The 26,246-nt window shown below is 46.3% G+C and overlaps 1 protein-coding gene and 1 pseudogene across 2 annotated transcripts in view; one reads left to right on the top strand and one right to left on the bottom strand.

Annotated features, from left to right (window-relative positions):
- EPHX1 (epoxide hydrolase 1) overlaps window positions 1-26,246 on the top strand; it is a 57,972-nt gene that overhangs the window by 3,728 nt on the left and 27,998 nt on the right. Inside the window, exon 2 of one of the 2 annotated variants that reach the window (XM_067729614.1) lies at window positions 5,288-5,467. In XM_067729614.1, the coding sequence (XP_067585715.1) occupies window positions 5,443-5,467 (25 nt within the window). In that variant the 5' untranslated portion in view covers window positions 5,288-5,442. Of the gene's footprint in view, window positions 1-5,287; window positions 5,468-14,109; window positions 14,264-26,246 lie in introns of those variants that run through there. The other variant, XM_067729615.1, reaches the window with a different exon arrangement.
- LOC137220005 (small ribosomal subunit protein eS19 pseudogene) lies at window positions 21,791-22,286 on the bottom strand (annotated as a pseudogene).

Here is a 26,246-nt window from a genome sequence, read left to right as displayed (position 1 = left end):
AATAACTCAATCAAAAAATGAGCAGAAGATCTAAATAGACATTTCTCCAGAGAAGACATACAGATGGCCAACAGGCTCATGAAAAGATGCCCAATATTGCTAATTATTAGAGAAATATGAATTGAAACTACTATGAGGTATCACCTCACACCAGTCAGAATGGCCATCATCAAAAAGTCTACAAATAATAAATGCTGGAGACAGTGTGGAGAAAAGGGAACCCTCCTACACTGTTGGTAGTAATGTAAATTGGTACAGCCACTATGGAGAACAGTATGGAGGTTCCTTAAAAAACTAAAAACAGAGCTACCATATGATCCTGCAATCCCACTCGTAGGCATATATACAGAGAAAACCATAATTTGAAAAGATACATGCACCCTGATGTTCATAGCAGCACTGTTTACAATAGCCAAGACATGAATGGATAGAGAAGATGTGGTATATATATATGTAAAACTACTTAGCCATAAAAAAGCATGAAATAGTGCCATTTGCAGCAACATGGATGGACCTAGAGATTATCATACTAAGTAAAGTCAGAGAAAGACAAATATATGATATCACTTATATGTGGAATCTAAAAAAAAAAAATGATACAAATGAACTTATTTACAAAACAGAAACAAACTAACAGACATAGAAAATAAACATGGTTACCAAAGGGGAAAGGTAGGGGAAAGGGATAAACTAGGAATTTGGGAATAACATATACACACTACTATATATAAAATAAATAATAAGAACCTACTTAAAAAAAAATTTAAATCATCACAAGATATGCACTGGAAACTACAAAAGATTGCTGAGAGAAATTAAGAAGAGTTAAAAAATGAGTAATATATCTTATTCATGGGTCAGAAGAATTGGTATTATTAAGATCTCATTTTTCCCTAAGTTGATTTATAGATTCAATGCAATGTCAATTAAAATACCAGCAGGCTTTTTTTTTTTTTTTGTAGAAATTGGTATGCTGATTCTAAAAATTTATATGGAAAGCAAAGGACCTAAAATAGCTAAAACAATTCTGCAAAAGAAGAATTAAAGTGAAAAGCTAGGTACTTCCCTGGTGGTGCAGTGGTTAGGAATCTGCCTGCCAATGCAGGGGACACGGGTTTGAGCCCCAGTCTGGGAAGATCCCACATGCTGCAGAGCAACTAAGCCTGTGCCCCACAACTACTGAACCTGCTGAACCATAAAACTTCCAGGAGAAAATCTTTTGGGTCCTTGGCTAGGCAGATACAATTTATAAAAGAAAAAAAAATGGACTTCAAAATTGAAATCTTATGTTCTTCCAAAGACTTAAGAGAACGAGAAGACAAGCCACATATCAGAAAAACATTATTTGCAAGCATATATCTGATAAATGACTTGTATCCATAATATATAAAGAACTATCAAAGCTCAGTAAAACTGGTCTTCCCTGGTGGCACAGCGGTTAATAATCCGCCTGCCAATACAGGGCACACGGGTTCGAGCCCTGGTCCAGGAAGATCCCACATGCTGCATAGCAGCTAAGCCCATGCACCACAACTACTGAACCTGCGCTCTAGAGCCCGTGAGCCACAACTACTGAGCCCACATCCCACAACTACTGAAGCCCATGTGCCTAGAGCCCCTGCTCCGCCACAAGAGAAGCCACCGCAATGAGAAGCCCGTGCACCACAACGAAGAGTAGCCCCTGTTCACCGCAACTAGAGAAAGCCTGCGCACAGCAACAAAGACCTAACACAGCCAAAAATAAATAAAATTAAAAAACCCAAAACAAACAAAAAAACGAGTAAAACTGTCAAAACTCCCCTTGCCCCGCAACAAAAGTACACAAAAGATTTGAACAGACACTTAACTGAAAAAGTTGGAAAGATGGCAAATAAGCACAAGATGTTCAACATCTTCAGTTTTTAAGGAAATGAAAATTAAAATCACAAAATACCACTACAGATCTATTACGATGGCTAAAATTAAAAAGACTGACCATACCAAGTGCTGACAAGGATGTGGGACAACCAAATCTCTCATACTGCTGATAGGAATGTGAACTGTTACGACCATTTGGAAAACAGGCAGTTTCTTTAAAAGTTATACATACGTCTAATCATCCATTCAAAGACTTGTACCTGAATGTTCATAGCAGCTTTATTTATTAATAGCCAAAACACTATCAATAGACACAACTGAAAAGTCCATCAACAGGTTTTTAGATAGACAAATTGTGACACATCCATACATAGCAATACTATTCAGCAATGAAAAGGAATGAACTGTTTATACACACAACAAGGTAGATGAATCTCAAAATAATTATGCTGAGTCAAAGAAGCCAGACATGAAAGAGTACATACTAAATGACTTAACTTACATGAAATTCTAAAAAGTGCAAACTAGTGTATAGTGACTGCAGATCAGTGGTTTCCTTGGGGAAGAGGGGAGATGTGGATGGAAGGGATTATAATGAGACATGAGGAACCTTTGGAGGTGATGGATATATTCACTATGTTAATTATAGTGACAGTTTCATGGGTGTACACATATACAAAAATTTGCGAAATTCTATATTCTGAATATTGGCAGTTTATTGTATACCAGTTATACCTCAATATGGTGTTTTGAAGAAAAGGAGAGAACCTCCTGAAAAAAACTGCAGTTAGCTGGCAGCCTCCAATTGCCACATCTGTGAGATTTGCTGCAGGTTCACACTGATATGTCACTCTTCCTGGGCTGTTCCCAGCCAGTAACTGACCATGGCAGGGATACTAGCACTGGGCCAGTCCTGCCCTGTATAGCCTGGCCAAGACCGAGAGCTGCACTGCAGGCTGAGGCTCTTCCTACCCAATCTTCCTTCCTCCCTGCTCTCCCTTCACAGGTGTCAGACCTGCACTGTGGTCTGAGGCTCTTTCCCTCTCCTGCTTCCTCTTCTGTTCACAGGCATTTCTGCCAATAGACCTTTACACTTATTCCATCTTGGTATATGCTTTCCAGAGGACTTGAGTTGATAACGGTATCTTCAAATGTGTTTTTGCTAATGTTCTGTTAGGTTGTTATTTCTTTAAGGGTTCTTGGAATGTTGGACAGGTTCTTTAACCTCTGTGCCTCAGTTTCCTCGGATGGCAGATAATAAGAACCTCATAGAGTTATTATGAAGATTAAGTGAATTAGCATTTGTAAAGCACTTAGGGCCTGGGACATAGTAATTTCTACGTGTTTATTAAATTAAAAAAACAGGAATCCTCTATGTTTTCAGAATGTCTTCTGTTAAATATGTCCCAAGCATTTTGCCCATTCTGTCATTCAGATTTTATCTTTGTGTATGGATACTGTTTCCATCCCTTGGAAACTAATTTGTTTGTTATTGCTGCCATAACAGATTATCATAAATTTAGTGGCTTAAAAAACCCACACATTTATTCTCTTACAGGAACAGAAGTCTGAAGTGACTGAAAAAGGGCTAAAAGCAATCAGGATTCATTCCATCTGAGGGCTCCAGTGGAGAACCCATTTTTTGCCTTTCCCAGCCTCCGAAGGCTGTTCTCATGGAGCTCATGGCTCCATGCTGCATCTCCTTTCCTACCCGTACTCTGTCACCACATCTCCTTCTTCCTTTGACCTTCTTGACTCCCTCTTATAAGGACCCTGGTGATTACATTTAGTTCCCACCCAGGTAACCCAGGATAATCTTCACATTTTAATGACATCTTCAAAGTCCCTTTTGCCATCTAAGGTAACTGTCACAGGTTCTGGGGGTTAGCTCAGGGATGTCTTTGGGGGAACCACTGTTCAGCCTACCACAGATACCTTTTGCCACGCAAAAGTTTCAGATTTTGATATAGTCACTTACTCTCTGAGTCCGTTCCTTTATGGTTTCAGTCTGACACCACTTTTCTTGGCATTCATGTACATGCAACCCAGAAATGCAGGGAATTCTAAGCCTGTGAGGTTCACCCTTGACCAGTGAGGGATGGCACTAATACTCCTACTTTTTGCTCCCTGTGTGGACAGTTCTGAGAATCATTTTATAAATCTTCTCAGAAGGTCCGATAGAATCAAGCGCCAGTTACCCAGGGCAGTGGTGTAGTTGAAAACGTCCTCATATTGTCTTTTCCTCCTTTACATTTTCACCTCCCAGCCCTCACTCCTATCCCTGGAATGACTTCCCAAATAAGCTACTATAAGTAAGCCTTTGTCTCAGGCTCTGCTTTCAGGGGAACCTAGATTAAATGAACAGAAAAGACTCCTGGAAATTAAAAACATGACAGCTGAAGTGAAAAAGTAGAAGTGGGAAAAGAAAAAATTGCAGAAATACCTCAGAAAATGGAGCCAAAAAGAGGCAGAAAAAAAGGCAAGAGTAGATAGGAAAAACAGTTCAAGATTTGGATATAGGAATTTCCTAAAAAAGAACATGGAGTGGAAGAAATCATCAACAAGATTATTTAAGAAATTTTTGCAAAATTAAAGGACATGAATTTCCAGACTGAAAGGGCCTGCCTAGTGCCTTGCATGAGGGTGAAAGTAGACCAAATATCAGGACCTGTGATCTCAGAATTTCAGTATAATGGTGATAAAGAAAAGCTCCTATAAGCTTCCAGAGGAAAAAGGTGGAGAGGTCTTTATTTTTAATTAATTAATTTATGTATTCTTTACTGCTACTCTTCATTGCTGTGTGTGGGCTTCTCAGTGCGGTGGCTTCTGTTGTGGAACAGAGGCTCTAGGCGCACGGGTTTCAGTAGTTGTGGCTCGTGGGCTCGGTAGTTGTGGCTCGCGGGCTCTAGAGAGCAGGCTTAGTAGTTGTGGCGCACGGGCTTAGTTGCTCCGCGGCATGTGGGATCTTCCCGGACCAGGGATCGAACCCGTGTCCCCTGCATCGGCAGGTGGATTCTTAACCACTGCACTACCAGGGAAGTCCCGGGGGTGGGGGTGGTTCTTTAAAAGGATCAGAACTTTTAAAAGGATCAGATGCCTTTAAAAGGCATCAGAGTGGCTTTGGACTTCTCATGGGCAATACTAGAAACTAGAATATGGTGGAGCAATGCCTTCAAAATTCTGAAGGAAAACTGTTTCCATCCTGTTTAACTGTATTCATCCAAACAGTTAAAGGGAAATATTGAATAAAGACATTTCCCAGACACAATTAGATTAGGTTTTACTGAGGTGGCCCTCCAACCTCACTATCTTGAAAAAAGTTTATTTTTTGCTCAAATTACAGACAGTTGTGGCTCCTCAGCAAATCGCCAGGGGCAGTAATCTACTCCACAATGTCTCAGAAATTTACCTCCCACATAACCTTTTTCAGGAAGTCACTCAAGGAGGTGTTCCTCTAAAATGGAATGAATCAAGAAAGACGAAGACATGGGATATAGGAAGTGGATACCTAACATAGGAGACAGCAGGAAGGAATCCCCAGGATGGTGGTGAAGGGGGAACTCAGATGACAGCTGTGCCGCAGGGATGGAGCCACCAGACCAGATCAGAGGTAGGTCAGAGGGCTCCTGAGGCACTTCTTTAAGAAAAGGAGAAAAATCTGATGTGAATGAATTTACTATGAAGGCATGTATTTAACTGATAGAGAGGTCAGTGGTGAAGTAGTGATCGGTACACAGAAAACCAAGCAAATTTTAAAAATATTAATTCTAGGGAAAACATCATGCTACACAGGAAAAGAAAATCATAGTGATAATAGCTTGGCCCTGAGTTGCCTTCAAATAATGAAAACACTGAATATTAAAATATAACTAAAATTGGGGGGAAGGAATACGGGGCGGATGGAAGTTCCCTAGGGAAGTCAGTTGAAGAGCTAATTTCCTTATCTGTTGAAGTCTTCAACAGGTAGTGCCTAAGATGAGGTTAAAAAACAAAAACACTTAAGTATACAAATATAAAAAGAATCAGTTAAAAGGGTTAAACCTGGTTTTTGCTCTTCAAGGAGAACAGGGGATGGAGGTGGGGGAAAAGGGCTGAAACTGCTGTTGTCTTAAAACCGTGTAGAGCCAACTGAGGCTTCAAATGATTGACTCTGATTAAAATACTGAGTTTAAATAACAATCTCCCCATCCTGGGCAAAACAAGAACGAAATGATTCTCATACTCAGATAGGGCATCGTCATAATGCAGTGTCCAATGCAGGCCCATAGAGGGCTCAAGAGGGCCTTGACTTCCTTTGAACTTTGTGTATAAACTGTGTTTACAACTGGCTTCTTTACTAAATTCTTCTGTTGACTTTTGATCTTCATGAGATAATATTGTTGACCTTGAAGTCCTGGGAATATAGTATAGTCAGTGATCTCAAGAAACGTGGGAGAAAGTGGTCAGTGTGAAGTAATTTAAAGGAAGGATTGTTCAGTAAGAATGTATCCTTCCGCCTTTCTGTGGACATAGGAAAAGTGCTTTAAAAAATCCAACATTTTGCATCTTTCCTCTTCGTTTGCATCTTTTTGTAAAACTATGAAATCTATTTAAACCTAAAATTTGGGCTTCCCTGGTGGCCCAGTGGTTGAGAGTCCGCCTGCCGATGCAGGGGACGCGGGTTCGTGCCCCGGTCCGGGAAGATCCCACATGCCGTGGAGCGGCTGGGCTCGTGAGCCATGGCCGCTGAGCCTGCGCGTCCGGAGCCTGTGCTCCGCAACGGGAGAGGCCATGACAGTGAGAGGCCCGTGTACCGCCAAAAAAACCCCTAAAATTATTTTCTATTTGAGGTGACTCAGTACATATTACTTTATTTTGTCATTCTTGATAATCTCCCAAAAGATATCCTTGTAAATTATCTTGTCTATTGTACACGGGCAAGTTTCTAGAAACTGGGGGTTCCATTTGTGTTTCTTTATTGGTTGTTTGGTTGTGTTGACGGAAAAAATCAATAAACCAATCTACAATAGGAGTAGAAAAGAGTTTTATTTGAGCCAAACTGAAGATTACAGCCCAGGAGACACAGATTCAAGTAGCGCTTGAATTGTGTTCTGCCATACTACAAAATGGAGGAGGCTTATGGAGGCAAAGACTGCAAAATTACAGGAGCTGTTTGTCAAGAATTATAATTGGAGCTGGCAAGAAGCAAGGTTGCCTGCCAAGGAAGGATTGGTTGTTGTCCCAAATGGTTGCATAGTTACAAGGGGAGACCTTGAGACCGTGAGGTTGCAGCTGGCAGCTATCAGATATTGTTTTGAGAACGGATGGTTGTGTCCTTGAGTCTGATACATTTCAGAAAATTTAATTCTTAGTAATCCAGGAACGTGTCTGAAACAGTGTCCAAAATGGCCACTCAGCTCCATTTTGAAGGCTTGAACCACAGTTACTCCATTTTGATTTTTTAAACTGGATTCTTTGTGTTAATGGTTAAAGCAGATGTACAATGAATGTTTAATAGGCCACAAACAAGCTGTCCTTGTTAGGCTAAAGTTCAAGTTAAATCATGTACAAGCCAGAATAAGTTCTTATACCTCACTATGTGAAAATCTCTTCCATTAGTTGGGGTAGCACCGTATGCTAACAGATGACTGTTAAGTATACTTGATTATAAAAATGATGAGAAATACAGATATGAAATAATTCTGTGTAATTGATTTTCTTACAAAATGCTCTCTCTTTAGGGCATTTTGTAAAATAGCCATTTGGTATCCTCACCTCCACTCTAAAGTCCCAGGGGATCTGTAATCTGTTCATTTTGAGGTAGATAACACTTTTGTGATGAGTAGCAGGTGATATGAGAATCTAACTCTAATAAAATACATACAGGGTCTGATGCAATCAATAATCTTTCAGTTGGCATCGGAAAAGGAACTTACTGGTAAGCATCCAGAGAGCAGAGAGTGCAAGGCAGGAGCCCCATGGTGAATAAATGTGAAGGAAAAGTTTGAGTGGAAGCAGAAGTAAACAGCAGTTTATTGGAACTGATATGAGCCTGGAATTGGGAAGAGTGCAAGTCATGCTTTAGAAATCTAGGGAGAAATGCAACGAATCTGGAGTGTCCGATGGCCTTAGAAAATAATATTTTTAAATGAATTTCTATTTTTATCTGTACATGGTTATTGAGAAATCAAATAATCAAGGCTTAGAATAAAATATAACAATCCCCTTCCCTCACTTTTCTCATTCTACTTTCAAGTCTTTTGGCATTTACCTCTGAATATCTAAATAATATGCCTATAATGCATATTTCTTGGTTTGTCAATTTTAGACATGACCTATTGATTTTTTCTTATAATAAAGACTTAAGTATTATACACCTGGCCCTACTGCTCCCACTGCATCCTCCCAAGATAGTAACAATAACTTTGTGTTAAATCATTAGTGGTTACCTAATGATGACTATGTAAATATGCCCACTACCCAGCCAAGCAGTGTACCATGATTAGATTTGCTTTCTTGAACAACTTTCTGTTTTTCCTGTTGTTAATCATTTTCCTCCTTCACTTATTTTTCTATCTTCCTATCCTTAGTTTTTTTCCCCCTAAATAAGCCATCAGATCTGACAAATATCTGTTCATGTTATTTCCCAAAAAGTTAACTCAGTTAGTATATAATTTCATTTCTCCCCTGGAGACCTGCCTCCTAGCCATTTGTCTTCCTCTTTCAATCTGGACAGGTTGCTTTCTAAGCCTGCTGCACAGTTGTCAGCCCAGGACTCCTATTGCTGCTCCTTTATTAGATGCCCTGTTTCCCAAATACCATGTCTTCCCCTTTCATATTTGACCCCCTTGTTTTGCTGGAGCACATCCTCTAGTAATATCCCTAGAAATGGGTGCATGAGAAGTAAAAATATATTTAGTCCTTATATGTATGAGAATGTCCTTAATTTGCCCTCACACTTTATTATATAATTCTTCTTTGGAAATAATTTTCCCACAACTTTTGAAGGCCTGGCTTCACTATTTTATGGCATCCAATGTTATTGCTAAGAAGTCTGAGGATATTCTGATTATTGAGTCTTTGTGTTGACTATTTTTGGTTTTTTGGGTCCCCCCCCAACCAAAGCTTTTAGGATCTTCTCTTTTTCTTTAGTATTCTGAAATTTCACAGTGACTTGCATTGGTGTGTTCTTCTTGCTTTTTATTGTGTCTTTTTAATCTGGAGACTCCTGTGCTTTGGTTTGGGAAATATTCTTGGATTATTTCTTTAATAATTTCCTTCTGTCTATATTCTCTTTTCTCTCTTATGGAGCTCTTATTAGTCTGGTGACTTCCTGGATCGATCTTCTGATTTTTCTTTTCCTTTTTTTTTTTCCTTCCACTGTCTATCTCTTTGATTTGTGTTCTGTTTTTCTGGGAGAATTCCTCAACTCTATCCTCTGACCTTTCTCTTAAATTTTTAATTTCAAAAAGTGCATTCTAATTCTCTGCATGCTTCTTTTTTAATTGTGTCCTGTTCCTGCTTCAATTCATTTTTTATCTCTTTGAGGATATTATAGTTTCTTCTGTTACCTGTGAGCACTTTCTCTCTCTAGTTTGGACTCTGCCTTTTATGTGGGAGACTTTTGCCAGTGTCTGGTGATCTTTTAACGTTTAGGAGTGAGGCACTAAAACACCATTTGGAAGTTCTGTGTGCGTGGGGGGCAGTAGCCTGATTGACCTCAATGGAGGGTGGTCAGATGGGGAGCCAGCTGTTTTGTTATGAGGCCCCCAGATGTCACTATCTGTGGCTCTTTCTATCTGTGGCTATTTTCTCCAGGACGGCTCATTTAGTTCAAAGGCAGATCCTCTGCTTCCTGCCTTGGGATTATTACTTGGAGACAGTGTTCTGTGAACTCAAGTGGGAAGGGGCTGAGGAGGGACTCACAGGTTAATGGGAAGACTTTCACTTGGTTCTACTGTTTTCAGTCGGTGCCTCATCCCTGTTCTACTTGGGCCTAGTGCCCCTGGGGTGGAAGCCTTTCAGTTCAGTCTCCAGAAAATAAACCCCTGGTCAGCCACAATGAGGGAGGACTGGTCGCTGGCTTAGACTATGAACAAGGGACAGGAGATATAAATTCTCCTTATACAAATTTTAAATTAATCCTCCTAGGGTTTTTTTCCCCCCAATGTGTGTGTGTGTGTGTGTGTGTGTGTGTGTGTGTGTGTGTGTGTGGTAAAATACACATAATATAAAATTTATCATCTTAACCATTTTTAAGTGTACAGTTAAGTAGCATTAAGGACATTCATTTATATTGTCATGCAACCATCACCACTACCCATTTCCAGAACTCTTTTCATCTTGCAGAACTGAACTTCTATACCCATTAAACAGCAATGCTCCACTATTGAGTCTTTGCCTTGCGTTCTCGGCACACCCAGCAGGAACATGCAGGGACACTCACGGTCTATGGCAGATGACCATTTCCCACACCATCACACCCCTGCCTTCAGAGACTCCCCATACCTCTAGCTCCTAAGACTTTGCAGGGCTCTAAGGCAGGGATTGGCAAATGTTTTCTGTATAAGGGTCAGATAATAAATATTTTAGGCTTTACAGGTAACTACTCAACTCAGCTATTGTATGAAATCAGCCATAGACAGTATGCAAACAAATGAGTATGACTGTACTCCAATAAAACTTTATTTACAAAAACAATTTACAAAAATAAGTTATGGGTCCTGTGTGGCCCATGGGCTATAGCTGAATGATCTCTGCAAGACTAGGGCAGGAATCTGCTTGCTTCTGATTGTAAAAAGCTTTTTAGCTTTATCTGTTCTGCTAAGTCAATCATCTGACTTTTCATCTTACAAAAATCTGTTGCCATTTCTCCTCTGCTGTTATCTTTTCTCCCAATCACTTTCTCCTGGTGGAATTTATAGCTTTTCTACCCCTCTGTAGTTATTTCCACGGCGTTTTCAGTAGGGAACTGAGATAAATGTATATGTTTATTTAACCCACATTTTTTAAAACTTTTAATTTCAAAATAATTTCAAACTTACAGCAAAGTTGTTGCAAGAATAGTATAAGGAATTGCCATATATGCTTTACCCAGAGTTACTAGTTGTTAACATTTTGTTGCATTTGCTTTGTAATTCTCTCTCTCCATATATATATATATATATATATATATATATATATATATATATATATGTAGAGTATCTATAGTGTATGAAATGAAAGGACATTTCAGCCCTGACTCCTTAAATAATTCAGTGTGTATTTTCTGAGATCAAGGATATTCACTTAGAAAGAATTCATTCTCAAAATCAAGATATTTAACATTAATATAATACTATTATTTAATTTATAGATTTTCTTCAAGTGTCCCCAGTAGTCCCAATAATATTCTTCATAGAAATGGTGTCTGGTCCAGGATCCAGTCTAGGATAGAGCGTTGCGATTTGTTTTTATGACTCTTTAGTCTCCTTTCATCATGAACGTTTTTATCTGCCTTTCCTTTCCTTTCATGACATTGACTTTTCTGACATTGACATCTTTGAAAAGTACAGGCCAGTTATTTTGTAGAATGTTACTTAATCTGGTGTGTTTTTTTTCCTGATGTTTCCTCATGATTAGATTTATATTATGCATTTTTGGCATAAAAGATGTTTCCTTCCAGTGAATCAGGAATTGATCTACAATTTTTAGCCAAGATTGTTCCCCCCAACACATTATTCTTCATTCTCCCTGATGTACCTGGAAACTCTCCAGAAGTTTGTACAGAAGAACAGCCTTTGTTCTGACTTTTAAAAATACATAATTTATTCTAGAGATCACTTTATACCCATTCTTTCACTCCATAAACCTTTCAACAGCTTTTGACCAAAAGCTGAAATCTGATTGCCTAAATTTTGCCCTGCTGAGTTGGACTCAGTGCCTTATTTATTTACTGACTGTGTATATATAGACTGTACTTTGAAATATCTTGCACTGTCCTGGATTCCATATTCTAATACTGGAGGAATATCTAACCAAGGAGGAGGATATTAAGATACAGGAGTGAGGAGTGAGGTTACAACCTCAGTGCAGTTTTTTTATATAAAAATAACAGTTTTCTTGAGATATAATTCACATACCATAAAATTCAATAATTCACATACCATAAAATTCATCCTTTTAAAGTGAACAGTTCAGGGCTTCCCCGGTGGCGCTGTGCTTAAGAATCTGCCTGCCAATGAAGGGGACACGGGTTCGAGCTCGGGAAGATCCCACATGCCACGGAGCAACTAAGCCCATGAGCCCGCGAGCCACAACTACTGAAGTCTGCCCACCTAGAGCCGGTGCTCCGCAACAAGAGAAGCCACTGCAATGAGAAGCCCGCGCCCCGCAAGGAAGAGTAGCCCCCGCCTTCCTCAACTAGAGAAAGCCCGCGCGCAGCAACAAAGACCCAACGCAGCCAAAAATAAATTTTTAAATTTATATAAAAAACTAAAGTGTACAATTCAGTAGTTTTTAGTATATTAACAGAGTTATGGTGATACACCATCACCAATATCTAATTTTAGAATGTTTTCATCATCACTGCAGTTTGAAGAGTAACAAATTTGAGTCCCTTGGTAAAATGGCCAGAGGCAGAGCAGCTTCTGTCTGAAAGATGTGGGGGAGGGATGGAGGGATCTCACAGGCTGCACGTTTTCAAGAAGCACAGAGATGCCAGACACTGCAGGGATGAGAGAAGGCTTTTGTAGGAGGGTGTGGAATTAAAGAACAGTAGGATTTCATGTTTGGATGCAGGAGAGCATCCTTTCCAGGCATGCTGCACGAGCAAAGGTTGGAGATGTGATTGAATTGAGTGTGTTTGTTAGCCAGGAACAGCCTCTCTTCACTGAAATGGAGAGTTCTTGGGCCAGGGTGAGCAGTAAGGTTGGAGGCCAAGGGGGTGAACTTTATCCTGAAGTTGTATACAGGGTGACAGTGAGAAGTTTAACATCCCTGTAACAGGCCCTGGTTCTGGTCTGCTGGCTGTGATCTTGAGGACGCCGGGTGTTGAAACTGCATCTGTGAGCACATAAAAACGGTGTCGGAGGAGTTGTGAGGCGGTGACGAGGAGCGATGACAGAGGTGACAGGGTAGGTTTTCTAAGGATGAAGGTCTGGGGATTAAACGCTTGTTGCAGAAGTCAAGAGCCAAGCATCCACTGGCCTGAGCGCCCAGCTTCTGCTGAACTGAAGTGGATTGATTAAGCGCTACTGTCCAGGGGTTGAACTACCCGTTGTAGACCTAATCCTCACCACGAAGACCTCTTTGGGTTTTGTTTGTTTGTTTTTGGTTTTTTTTTTTTTTTTTTAATTTTTTTAAAATTTATTTATTTATTATTATTTTGCGGTATGCGGGCCTCTCACTGTTGTGGCCTCTCCCGTTGTGGAGCACAGGCTCCGGACGCGCAGGCTCAGCGGCCATGGCTCACGGGCCCAGCCGCTCCACGGCATGTGGGATCCTCCCAGACCGGGGCACGAACCCGGGTCCCCTGCATCGGCAGGCGGACTCTCAACCACTGCGCCACCAGGGAAGCCCCTTTGGTTTTGTTTTTACATCTTTATTGGAGTATAATGGCTTTACAATGTTGTGTTTCTGCTGCACAACAAAGTGAATCAGCTATATGTATACATGTATCCCCATATCCCCTCCCTCTTGAACCTCCCTCCCACCCTCCCTATCCCACCCCTCTAGGTGCTCACAAAGCACCGAGCTGATCTCCCTGTGCTATGCGGCTGCTTCCCACTAGCCATCCATTTTACATTTGGTAGTGTATATATGCCCATGTTACTCTCTCACTTCGTCCCAGCTTACCCTTCGCCCCATCCGTGCCCTCACGTCCGTTCTCTACGAGTGCGATGAAGACCACTTTGAATGGGTCGTACTTTCACCCAGACTAATGCTTCTCAGACTCTGTGTGTTGAAAGACAAATTTGTTTGTTTTTAAATTTCCCAATCTGTCCTGGACCAATACATGTGTAAAATACAATAGCAATGAACGGCTAGAAATATGAAACAAGTCATACAACGTGCAACCTTCGGGTTTGTTTTCTGATTCAGTGGACAAAGTTACTGCCTGAGTTACTAAACACTTCGGCTTCGTTTCTGTCCTCGGGTCCGCGGGCAGCACTTTGAGAGCCCTCTTCCAAAGCAGAGGCGGAGCTTAGGCAGGTGCAGAGATTCGCCCGGGTCGCTCAGGTTCCAGGGGCGGAGCGCGACTGAACCCGGGTAGCCTCGCCGCCCTGGGCCCGGCCCCGGCCCGCCCCTCTGGGAGGCCGAGCCGGGGCGGGGTCAGCGTGGTGTTGGCAGGGGACGCGCGGATAGGGAGCAGGGGAACCCGGGGAGCCAGAGCCGGAGGGACCGCGTACCTGCTGCCGCCGAGCCCGGGAGCCAGGAGCAGACGACCGTAAGCGCCCGGGGGCGTCGTGCGCAGTTTCCGGGGCCCGGGCGGCCGTGACCGCGCTCCCGGGGTGCAGGGGCGGATCGCGATCCCGCGGGCTTGGGGACGCTGTCGGCCGGCGCCGTCCGGCCAGGGCTCCAGGGAGACTTCCAGACAGGCCTCCGCTCCCGCCCGCTTCCCCGCAGCCCGCAGCTCCGTCGAGACCTAGGCTCCGAGCGCGCCGCTCGGCCCCCGCCCCCTCTGGCCCGCAAGCGCTCCGGGCTCCGGGAGAGGCCCGCGTGAGCCCTGCGAGCGGGCTCGGGCCAGCGGGGGAGAGCAGCGGGACCCCGTTGCTTGGCTCTCCTGGAGAGTACCGCTTCCACGTTGCGTCTGGGTCACGCAGTGCAACTGCACTTGTTTGTCACCGGAGTCCTAAAACCGATCTCAGGTCTCTTAGCTGAGACGTGCTCTCTCGCCATCTCCGTGCGCCGCTCCAGTGTTTCTCTCCCTCCCCTTGCTCTTCTTTCGGGAGAGAAGGCCAACCTGCTCAGCTCAGCGCAAGGGAGAGGAAACCTGGGCCCGGGGTTAAGAGTTCACCATGTAGCAGGAGCCCAGGGATGTGATCAGTGTAAGCGCAGCAGAGGCCCGAGTCTCCTTTAGCCTCCCTCCCCGCAGGAAGCTGGGGAATTTAAACCTCCGGCCCCTCACTTGCCCGGCCCTTCTGACGCCTAAGGGGTGGAGGCGCGGTCAGACTCTAACAATGTTGTGATCCTAGTTTTGACTTATTTTGAAGCTTCGTCCCCCACCCTCTTCGCTCTCCTCCACTATATAAACTTCAGGCTCCACAAAGCCTGGGTGGGCCCCTGGCGCCCGGATGCGCAGACAGCCTTCTCTCTGCCCTGCCCCACCTCCCCGCGCTGTAGCTCCGTGCCGGCTCCGCCGTGGAGTAGGGGGGACTTCTGCATTCGGCACCTCAGCACCCAGTACATCGGATTCACGAGCTGTTGCGGGAAATTGCTGAGAGCATTGGGATTTATGCCTGTCTCAGTGCCGCTCCGCAGACTTCTCTGAATTCAGCGTTAAAAATAAACTTCGGCAAGAAGCGGCACCGCTCCGGGAAGTAGCATTGTCTTCTGGCATGGTGGTTGCTTCCTTCAGGGAGTGGGGGCTTGGGGACGTTGTAGGAGCCTTTCACTAGCCCCAGCAGGTCTGATTTAGCAAAAAGCAGTTTTTCCTTCCCACATGTCCACACCTAGGCGTGGGCAGTGCGAGCGTGCTGACCACTGTGTGTAGGCTCTGCCCCTGCACCGGGGCTCAGCAGGGAGCATGCCTTCACGGAGTCTACCGTTCTGCTGGGGGAAAGATGGACGATACGCACAATAGATTTGTAAAATATAAACTATGTTAGAAAGCGATGTGGGAGCAAAATACAGCACTGAAAAGAGAAGTGGGGGGGCGGGTAAAAGAAGGCCCCCCTGAGAGGGGATATTTGAATAATACTGAGGAGTAAGGGGGTGGCAGACTGCTATCTGGAGTGATGGTGCACAGGTCAAGCAAGTGCAAAGGCCCCATGGCAGGCGTGTGGCTGGCATGGATGAACTTTATATCTGTGTTTGCTGAGTGTGGGCCAAGCTGCCACCAGGGTCCTTTGGTGTGAGTGGGCTACTGGATAAACTTAACTGGCTCAGCCTGAGAACAAGAGGCTCCCCCCACCTCCAGTTCCAGGAAAGGAAAGTCTTGCATGGGAAATAACTGCTCAGCAAGGCCGCCAGGGTGAACTTCAACACCACCTGCTCCCACCACATGCTCCCTGTGTAATCCCACCTGCCTCCCGGCTATCCCTTAAGTGCATGGGCTGGTACAGACTTATGGGAGTGGGATGTCTGTGGTAAGAGACTGAATGGGGCCTCTTTGGGCAGAGGGACCTTTAGAGAAAGGGCATCGGATCACTGGAGGAAGTGGAGTGCCTCCCCCAGCCCCCTCCTGTAGTGTCCTCGTTCATGTCTGAGGTCTAAATCCAGCACCAGCTGGAGGGCACAGGGGGCCCCCATGTTATCAATACACGGTGACCCTCCCATCGACATAACCTAACATGCCCAGGCTTAGTGATTGCTGACTTGCACCTTGACTTTCCTTCCAGCATCCTGGCCTAGCCCAGACATGGGAAGGCGGGGGCTGCCCAGATTCCAGTTTTCCATCCTTGAGCTGAGTTACTCAAAGACATGGAACCCAGCTGGGCTTACAAAATCAGGCAGGGCTCAGTGTGAGCTGCTCACTACTGCCGAAGAAGGAGCCCAGAGCATACCCACTCAGGCTGGAGTGGACACAGACAGAACAGGCCTGTGGTGACTTGAGGGGTCTCTAGGATCCCATGCTCAAAACCCACCTCTGATAGGACCCTACATCCCATCATAGTGATTCATTCCTTTGAGAGGTGATACAGTGATGTGGAAAGAGAATTGGCATAGGAAGACTATCTGGCTGGTATCCCAGCTCTGCCAGTAAGTTCCCCTCTGGGGACCTCATCCATGAAATGAAGTTGGGGTATATAATCTGCAAGGCTTCTTACAGATCTAATATGTGATGATTCTGTGGTTAAGAATCCAAAGGGATCTTCAGAAAAGGAAAGAGTTTACTGGGAAGCTGTCAGTTTTGATGGGGCCTAGGTGGTCCTGCAGCCTACGCCGGGTTCGCTGCGGGCCGCGTCAAATAAGAGTGAAGGGCCTGGCCAGGGTGTAGGAGGCAAGACCCCAGGCAGAGGTCGAGGGCCCAGGGTGGAGGCAGAAGAGTCACTACCCAGGTCAGCTGGCCCCACGGGTCACCTGTGGGCTGCTGGTGGGTGGTTCTTGGCCCGAGCCTAGTGGTTTAGGAGCAGAGGCTCCAGGGGCCGTACGGTCAGGTGGGGAAGTTGCAGCAGGGAGATGGCACCCCAGCATTTCCCCCAAGAGGGAACCAAAGCTTTGCCAAGGATCCAGCCCCCACCCCCACCCCCTTCCCTGAGGAGGGAGTGCTGGACGCTCTCTTATCAAGGAGAGAACGGCACGATCCTGCCCTTGGTTGCCTAAGTGAACACGCCATTGTGCAAACCAGGTTCAAACCGAAACTGCCTCTTCTGCCATCAAGGTTACAGTTGGCCCTCCGTATGCCTAGGCTTTGAGGCCGTGGATGTGGAACCCAGCCGTACGGAGGGCAGACTGTACTCTACCATTTTATATATGGGACCCGAGCATCCACCGATTTTGGTATCCGGAGGGTGCTGGGACCAATCCCCCACGGATACTGAGGAATGACTCTATGTTTACTTCCTGAGGGAGGTCATCGTTCATCCTTTGTCACCAGAGAGCAGCTATTTTCACTGTCTGAAGTCTAGCCTGTGAACATTCCTTTAGACAGGCTCAAGGACCTGCAGTGGAGTCTTCCTGTCCACTGGACCCCATGGTCTGTCTTGGCTTTGCTGTCAGGCAGCGGGTACCGTTCTCATGAGGAGCCATTTGAATGCACAGTCCAACTACTGCTAAGCCACACCTGTTAGGCTCAACTGAAAGTGCTTGCGGTAGGAAAAAAAAATGCTCTTCTATTTGGGGATTTCAAGGACTTTCTGGAGGAATCTATAGCTAATGGGAACCATGGGTCTTGTTCCGAGTCAAGAGCAGGAGTTTTTACTACCTTTAGCGTTTGGGAAGATTGATAAACAGACTGAATCGAAATATCTTCTTGGCACTTGCAAGCTGGGTTAACTTGGGCAAACTGTTTAGCCTCTTGGAGCTTCATTTTTCAATCTCTTTAAAACAGAAAACAATTACGCCTTACTTCTTAGGGTTATCGTAGCACGGGAGATGCTGTGCTTACGGAGTCTTCCCACCACCATGTCCAAGTCCAGGGCTTCTTTGGGCTTCCTCAGAGGAGGTGGTGCTGCCCAGACGCGTCCTCATGTTCTGGAAGGGTTCTGAGCGTCCCCGCCGTGGGCCTATCGGGCTGGCTGTAGCCAGGGTGTGGCCTGCGCTGTGAGCCGTGAGGGCTGCAGGAAGCCAGTGACCAGCAGCGGGAGGCCAGGTGCCTCTGAGTCAGAGACCCGTGTGGTGCTTCTCAGTGGCTGGGCGTGGGCCTTCCCCGAGGACCACCATCTCAGGGTGTCCCCCGGCGGCTCAGCCTGCCACTTGGCTTTCCAGGTGGCATGAGTGGCCTTTGCGATACTGGGTGCGACTTTCTGATTGTACTACCCTTCTTGTTAGAACTGGAGAGACTTGGACCTTTTGGAAAGTAAGAGAAACACTGATTCCAGCACCAAGCTCCATGATTAACCCCTGAGTGCCAAGGGGTCAGGGAAATCTGACGCTCTTACCAACTCTTTAGGAGAAAATGGATGTATTTTCCTGCTTTCCGGGTTTTCTGCCTGTGAACCAAGTTGTCGCTGTGAGGACGCAGGAGCCGGCAGGCTGGCCACCAGGTGGGGGAAGGCGGCCCCCTGCCCTCGGCCGGGTCTGTGCCCCCTTCCCACAGGTGGGTCTCAGGGTCACAGTGATACTGTCAAGATGGAACACCTTAATTTCAGAGTTGCCCCCTGGACCTTTGGTTGAACTTCAGAAGTACTTTTAGCCTTTTTTGACTTTTTATTTCTTTTTGCAACCTAGACATTTCCACAAGCAAACTGACCTCACCAAGACACCAGCAACCCAGAATATTCCTCTGAGCTCAGACTCTAGTCCTTAGGGCTGCAGTACGTGAGGCACAGGGACCCTTTCAGTGCGTTTCAGACAATAAAGCCAGCTCAAATGACTGTGCTGTGGCCCAGCTCGCAGTGCTATCCTGTTACACACTATTGAGGAAGCTTCCAGACCGGGAGCACGTCGCTGAGGAAAAGCAGACTTGGGGAGGGGAGGGAGGAGAGAGAGTGTGGTTAGTGGTGGAAAGGAAATCAAATCGGTGTATTATACACCTATATAATAGGCCCACGCCTATTATCTCCTGAAATAGGAGTCTTTCTCTCCTCAAATAGAGAATGTCACGTATTGAAATTCCAGGAAGGTAATGTTTTTTCCTCATAGGCAGTGAACTGTGTTCCACTTGGGTTTTTTCTCTGGTAATTTAAACCAGTGGACAACTTGACAGAATGCAAGATGGAAAGGATTCAAATGAAACTCCCAGAGCATGAGTGTGTGAACCCTGCAGGGTGGAGAGAGTCTGCTCCCCACTTGTGTTGTTTAACTAAAAGTCTGCATGGCAGCTTGTGTAAATGAGTTTGTGGTGGCCCCTGCTCCCCCAGCTCAGGGGCGTTTAAAATCTGTGGAGGTCAGCATCCCCTCTCTGAAGGTGCTCTGGGCCAGGCAGCCCACCCATATGATTCCCCCCCTTCACCCATCCAGACCCTCCTGGCAGGTGCTGAGGCTGCCTTCACTCAGGCCCCAGAGCCGAGAGCCCCCTCCTTATCCTAGGCCGTGCTTCCCTCACTTTCTGCCTTCCAGCCACACTGGCCTTCAGGCATCCTATCCGCCCTGGAACCCTCTGCCTTTCTGTCTTTCAAGGATCGCTCCTAACTTCCCTTCTTGGTTCAGATAACACTTCCTCAGGGAAGGTTCCCTCAGCTTCAGGGTAGGCCTCTCTCCCCGACCTTTAGTGTCCTCAGGATTTAAAAACAAAAAGCAAATGCCTGTGACAGCTGTTCCCTGTGCGGCCACTTTCCCTGAGTTCATTCAGTAAGGGATGTACTTTATTCCACCCATTTTGCAGGTGTGGAGACTGAGGCTCGGAGAAATGAAGACACTGGCCTAAGTTTACCTAGGCTATGGCTGGTAAGGGATAGAGCCAGGATTCAAAGCAGGCCCTGAGTGCCTGACCACCAGCTGAGCTGGCTCCTGAGTCCATAAAGATTTTCGTCAGATCAGATCAGCAGTCAGTAATTGTATTCTTTTTGTCTGTCTATACAGGTGTGTGTATGTGTGTGTGTGTGTGTGTGTGTGTGTATATATATTATATATATATATATATATTATCGTTGGGGGCATGGGGATGGGGGCAGGGGGCGGGGGTGACCCTCCAGGGCATACAGTGATGTGCCTTCACTCAGGCCCCAGAACAGGGTTCCCCATAATAAGGCTGCCCCCCAACACTGTTTTTACTTTTTTACTTCCCCTTGTTTTTGCCTACAAACGACGTGTTTCTTTTCCTGCCAGGCTGCTCTCCCGGGGCTTGGTTCCAGATCTTTCAGGGAGATAAACATGGCCCTTGTCCCAAGTGCGGAGCGTTCTAATCTGTCCAGCCCAGCTGACCTTGCCCATGGGCCTGGCCCACCCCAGCACCGCTGGCCACTGGGGTTCCGAGAAAAGCCTGTGGGTGGAGAGGCTGGTCACGTGCTGGGCTGTGCAGAGTTGGGGAGGCCCTTCACGTAGGGTATTCCCCCATCTATCCTGGGCCAGAGCGGTCTCCGCTACAGTGAGCTTGCCTGGGAGTTTTGGGCATCGCTGTTGGGGAGCCCCTGGGAGCCCCAGGCTTTGGCCAGCCTTTGGTGCACGTTGCTTGGAGGGACGTTCCTGGTCTGGGTGGCCTTCCTTGACAGGCCCACCTGGAGTGGAAGGGAAGCCATCTGTTTTCCCCTTTCTGCTGGATATGTCTCTCCCCAGGGAGGAGCAGCAAGGCTGGGTAGGGCGGCGAGGGGCTGAGGCCGAGGAAGCACACAGACCCCCAGCCCTGCCTTTCTCTGGCCTGGAGTCTGGGGGCACACAGTGTACCCCTCTGCCCCGCGCTTGTGGACCACTGGCCGACTACTTTCCCAGAAGGAACACAAGGTTATTACGCTCCTGAGTCTGAATCCCTGTCAGGAAGACATCAGACAACAGGCTGGAGGGAGGAATCCCCCGTGCAGTCCACAGCTGGGCCTTCTCCTGGGGCTCAGGTCTGTGTCCACCCTCTCGGCCTCTTCTGTCTCTTTTTTTTTTTTTGCTGTATGCGGGCCTCTCACTCTTGTGGCCTCTCCCATTGCGGAGCACAGGCTCCGGATGCGCAGGCTCAGCGGCCATGGCTCACAGGCCCAGCCGCTCCGCGGCATGTGGGATCTTCCCGGACCGGGGCACGAACCCGCGTCCCCTGCATCGGCAGGCAGACTCTCAACCACTGCGCCACCAGGGAAGCCCTCGGCCTCTTCTCTTGAAGGACATTTGGGCATCCAGCCCAAGGCCAGGTACATGGTAGGAGTTGGAGTTAGCTAGTAGCTTTCTATGACTTGGGGAGCATTTTCAGATTGTGAGTTTCTCACCACCTGCCTGGGTCCGAGGGAGGAGACTCTCCGAGGGCAGGCTGGCTGGCCCACCCCTCCCCCCATCGTGGTCAGCAGGATCCTGAGGCTGAGCCTCATCTTTCTAGATCCCAAACCCTGACATTTACAGTGCGCCTGGGATACCGGCCCATCTCTACAAACTAGGCTCAGAAGTAGGTCGTCTATAATTCCTCAAGGAGAATTCAGCTATCTTTTTGCTCAAAAGGTCTGATAATTTTCAACGCTGTCATTCAAAGAACTTTTAAATTCATTCATTCAACAAATTTTTTTTTTATCACAAGTTGTCAACAGCACTTCATTTTGTTCGAATGCTTCTTGTTGGCAGCTGCCACCCGTCCAGCGATTCTGTCCAGATCTCTCTGTCCCTGAGGTGTCAGTTTGTAGCCCCCATCTTGGTCCTTTCCCACCTTTTTCAGCCCCTCCAGGGCTTGGAGAACCCGACAGACCATGCTCTTGGAGCCTCTGCCGAAGTGGCTGGGCATGACACCGTTCCTCTGACACCCACCATAGATCTTGGTCACGGAGCCCCCGCCCCAGCCCCGGGGCTGCCCCAGAGATACAGGTGCCTTGCTGTGGAAGCAGCTCATGTGTAGAGCCCGTTCTTATCGTAGGGAGTGAGCTCTTTATGCTTGGCCGGCTTGACAGTGTCCACCCATTCAGGGGCTTTCAACTTCCTGGACTTTCGGAGGAAGGCTGCCAGCACTCTGACGAACTCCCGCTGGTTCACGTCTTTTACAGTAACTCCAGGCATCATGCAGCCTCCGAGCTGCCAGCCAGGGGAAAAGGCCATTCAACAAATATTTACCGAGCATCCAGTAAGTGCCAGGCACTGGGGACACAGGGGAGCCAAAGCAGCCCTAGTCTCTACCCTCAAAGAGCTTCCTTCCAGTGGGGGAGACCCCTACCAGTCACATAACGTCATGGACAAACGTGACAGTGACGAGGGGTAGGAAGGAGAGGTGCGTGGTGCTGAAATAGGCTTGGAGGAGGGACACGATCTGAAATCGGAAGGATGAACGCAAGTTAAGGAGCTGAGAAGGGACGGGAAGAGCGTTGCAGACAGAGGGAACCAGCATTTCCGCGAAGCCCTGCAGCTGGAGGGAGCAGGTGAGCACACACGCCTGAAAGGACATGGGGGTCAGGGCTGAAGCCTGGGAGGGGTGTGGGCAGGTCAGACCACACAGGCCTTTAAGGTCACCTTAACCAGCGTTGCTTTGTCCCCAAAGTAGCAGGAAGCTATTTAAGAGTTTTAGCAGGGGGTGCGACAGAGTCAGATTTGCATTGCCAAAAGATCGCTCTGGCTACAGAGTGTATTGTGGGGGCAGAGCAGGGGTGAGTGGACCGGCTGTAGTCCAGGGAGAGACGGGCACCTGGGCACCTGGGCGGGGTGGTGGTGGTGGAGAAGGATTGGGGATATAAGTTGGGAGGTAGAGCTGCTGGAACTTGCCGAGAGATTGGATGTGGATGAAATGGAGGAGGGGGCTTTCAAGGACATCGCCTGGGTTTTTGGCTTGGCAGGTGGAAGGTGGCTACTGCCAGCTACAGTGAGAGGGAACCCCAGAGGAAGACAAAGTTTAGGGAGACAAGTGCAACTTCAGATGCACTGGAGGAGGTTTTGAGACATTGAGGAACTATCGACTTGGCAGGTGGGTGCCTGGGTCTGGAGCTCAGAGGGGGTCTGGGTTAGAGATGCTCATGTCTGTCATCTGTCCAGAGGTGGCAGTGGGAGCCATGTGCACAGAAAGGACAGCCCCGTTTGGACACCAGTTCTTCGGCAGCCAGTGTTTCTCCCACAGCCCAGCCAGCTTTCTTCACCCTATTTCACATGTTCGCCAGGCCCCCGGCCCTCAGATGCCCGTGGGTTTCTGAGTTTCCGGATTCACCTTTGTCTCCAGGCCTTCTTGGCCACTGGGAAGTCACACCTCAGCTGCTGAGTGCGTTTGCGCAGTTCTGGTGCTGCGAGGTGTCTGACTCACTGTTGGAGCTGGATTACAGGGAAGACTCACTCTTGTGGTTGTCCATATTTTTTAAATGTATAATTATTTTGTTTTGGGGTAGATAGTACATGCATTTGGTAAAAAGAATTTTTTTTTTCAACATGCAAAAGCGTATTCAGTGAAAGTTTGTTTCCTCTTTGCTGTCTTTTGAGAACATACCTTTATGTGATTGGGGCAGCAGGAAAATGTTTATTTATCATATAAATGTTCCAGAGATGGAACAGTAATAGAGCACTGAAAATTTTGAAGACTGGGCATTTGTTCTTAAGAGTGTGCACCCTGGGGGAACTTGATATATTTTCTTTCCGCCCTGACTTTCTCAATTAGTTGGGATTATGTTAGGCTTTATATAATAGAAAACTCAAGATAACAATGGATTAAACAATATAGAAGTTTATTTTCCTGTCATACAAAGGAAGTTTGGGAGTAAGCAGTCCAGGCCTGGGCTGGTGGCCCCATGGTGAATACAGGATCCTTCCATCATCTCTGATTTCCATCATCAAGATCACTTCATGGTCCAAAATGGCTACCAGAGTCCAGCCATCATGTCTGAGTCCCAGGAGGCATGAAAAGAAAGGGGAAGGGCAAAAGGGTGTGCTTCCCAGCTGAGTCAGGGCTCTCTACATAGTCTTCCACACACATGCAGGACCCATGTACTCTTGTGTAGGTTGTTCACTGGACAATTCATATCATCAACATCAAGGATTTATATTTTATTTACAAGTGCTTTCTAGCATATGGCAAAGCAGTATATTAGGTTCATCTTGTGATAGTATTTTGAGGAATGGATGCCTTTTCCTAATTCACACAAAGGTACTGTCTGGATCACAGATGGCTCTGCCTCAAATACACTTCCAGCTCTTTGTCAGCACCTAATCACCCTGTCATACTGAGCTGCAAAGAGGGCCAAGAAATGTAGTGTTTAGCTGCGCTTCTCCAACTAAAATAAAAATTGCAGTGCTGAGAACGAAGAGGAAAACATAGCTGGCAGTCTGCCACACTATCAGTCTCAGGGCATATTTGCTGAAGCAGCCCAATCACTAAGGGCAGCTGGGGTGGAATGTTGGTTTTGAGTAATCTCTTGCCCTGGCCACCTTTTTCTCATGCAACCATGAAATACTCACCTCCCAAGTATATTTCCTTTCCTCACTCCCCTTGGCATCTAATTTACAGAAGCGTCATCTGAATTGCAAACACAATTTCTAAGTTAAACTCCTGAGTCAGCTTCAACATGATGAAGTAACAATTCATAAAAGAGATAAGGCAGGGACTCCTTTCAGCTAATATAGAAATTAAATGACTGCACTCCAAAGTTTGTAATCGTCAGCTCTACACTGAACATGGATGTAGATTCTTGTGGTTCTTTGCTTACACCATGCACTTTCTTACTTCCATGCCTTTGCACATGCTCTCTTTTCTCCCTAGATTTATCCCCATTCCACCATTATTTTCTGCCTGGTAAACTCCTATTCATCCTTAAAAACCCTACTCAGTGACCCCCTCCTCTGTGAAACCTTTGTGGCAGACTTACCACTCTAACTTTGCACACTTCTCTTCCATCTGTGCAGATATATTGTATCTATCATTAGAAAGGTGTTATTTGTTCATCTGTTTGTCTGTCCTACTAGAGCATGCACTTCAGCAGGTACAGGACTCTGTCTTGTTCCTTGTGCCTGCAAAGACCCCAGCTCATAGTCATAGGTAGCGTCTACTAAACCGCCCTTTGATCCAAAAGCAAGTTTATACTTACTTTTCCAGCACCAATACAAATCTCTTATTTACTTTAAAAGAACAAAATGACTTCTTGATACTTTACATATTCAAATTACAAGAAAAGAGTTTTCACTTGAACTTTCAGTATCAATCTAAAAGTGAATTGTGGGCTTCCCTGGTGGCGCAGTGTTTAAGAATCCGCCTGCCAATGCAGGGGACACAGGTTCGAGCCCTGGTCCGGGAAGATCCCGCATGCCACAGAACAGCTAAGCCCGTGCGCCACAACTACTGAGCCTCCACTCTAGAGCCCACGTGCCACAGCTATTGAGCCCGTGCGCCTAGAGCCCATGCTCCGCAACAAGAGTAGCCCCTGCTCGTCGCAATTAGAGAAAGCCTGTGCACAGCAACAAAGACCCAACACAGCCAAAAATAAATAAGATAAAGGAATCGTATGTTTTTCTTTTTAATTCCATCGGTATTTTTATTTATTTATTTATTTATTTATTATTGTTGGCTGCGTTGGGTCTTCGTTGCTGCAGGCGGGCTTTCTCTAGTTGCGGCAAGCGGGGGCTACTCTTCATTTTGGTGTGCGGGCTTCTCACTGCAGTGGCTTCTCTCGTTGTGGAGCATGGGCTCTAGGTGTGTGGGCTTCAGTAGTTGTGGCATGTGAGCTCAGTAGTTGGGGCTTGTGGGCTCTGGAGCACAGGCTCAGTAGTTGTGGTGCACGGGCTTGGACCAGGGCTCGAACCCATGTCCCCTGCATTGGCAGGTGGATTCTTAACCACTGTGCCACCAGGGAAGTCCCAATCGTATGCTTTAAAACTTGTGTTTTTGCCCCAAGCATAACAGAAACACTATACATTCAGTGAAATTATTAGACTGGGTTTCCTTTTAGCAATCCTAGAGAACTAAGCACCCTTTTTACTTGATCTCCTATAGTTAAAATTGTCCTTTTCGAGTAAGACCCAGAAAGACAAAAGAAAAGTAAAATAATAAATTGCTCTATTTGCCTCTTTTAAGGGTAAAGGTC

The sequence above is a fragment of the Pseudorca crassidens genome, chromosome 2 (genome assembly GCF_039906515.1).
Source record: "Pseudorca crassidens isolate mPseCra1 chromosome 2, mPseCra1.hap1, whole genome shotgun sequence".
Taxonomy (NCBI): domain Eukaryota; kingdom Metazoa; phylum Chordata; class Mammalia; order Artiodactyla; family Delphinidae; genus Pseudorca; species Pseudorca crassidens.
This window is presented reverse-complemented; position numbering and strand designations above follow the sequence as displayed.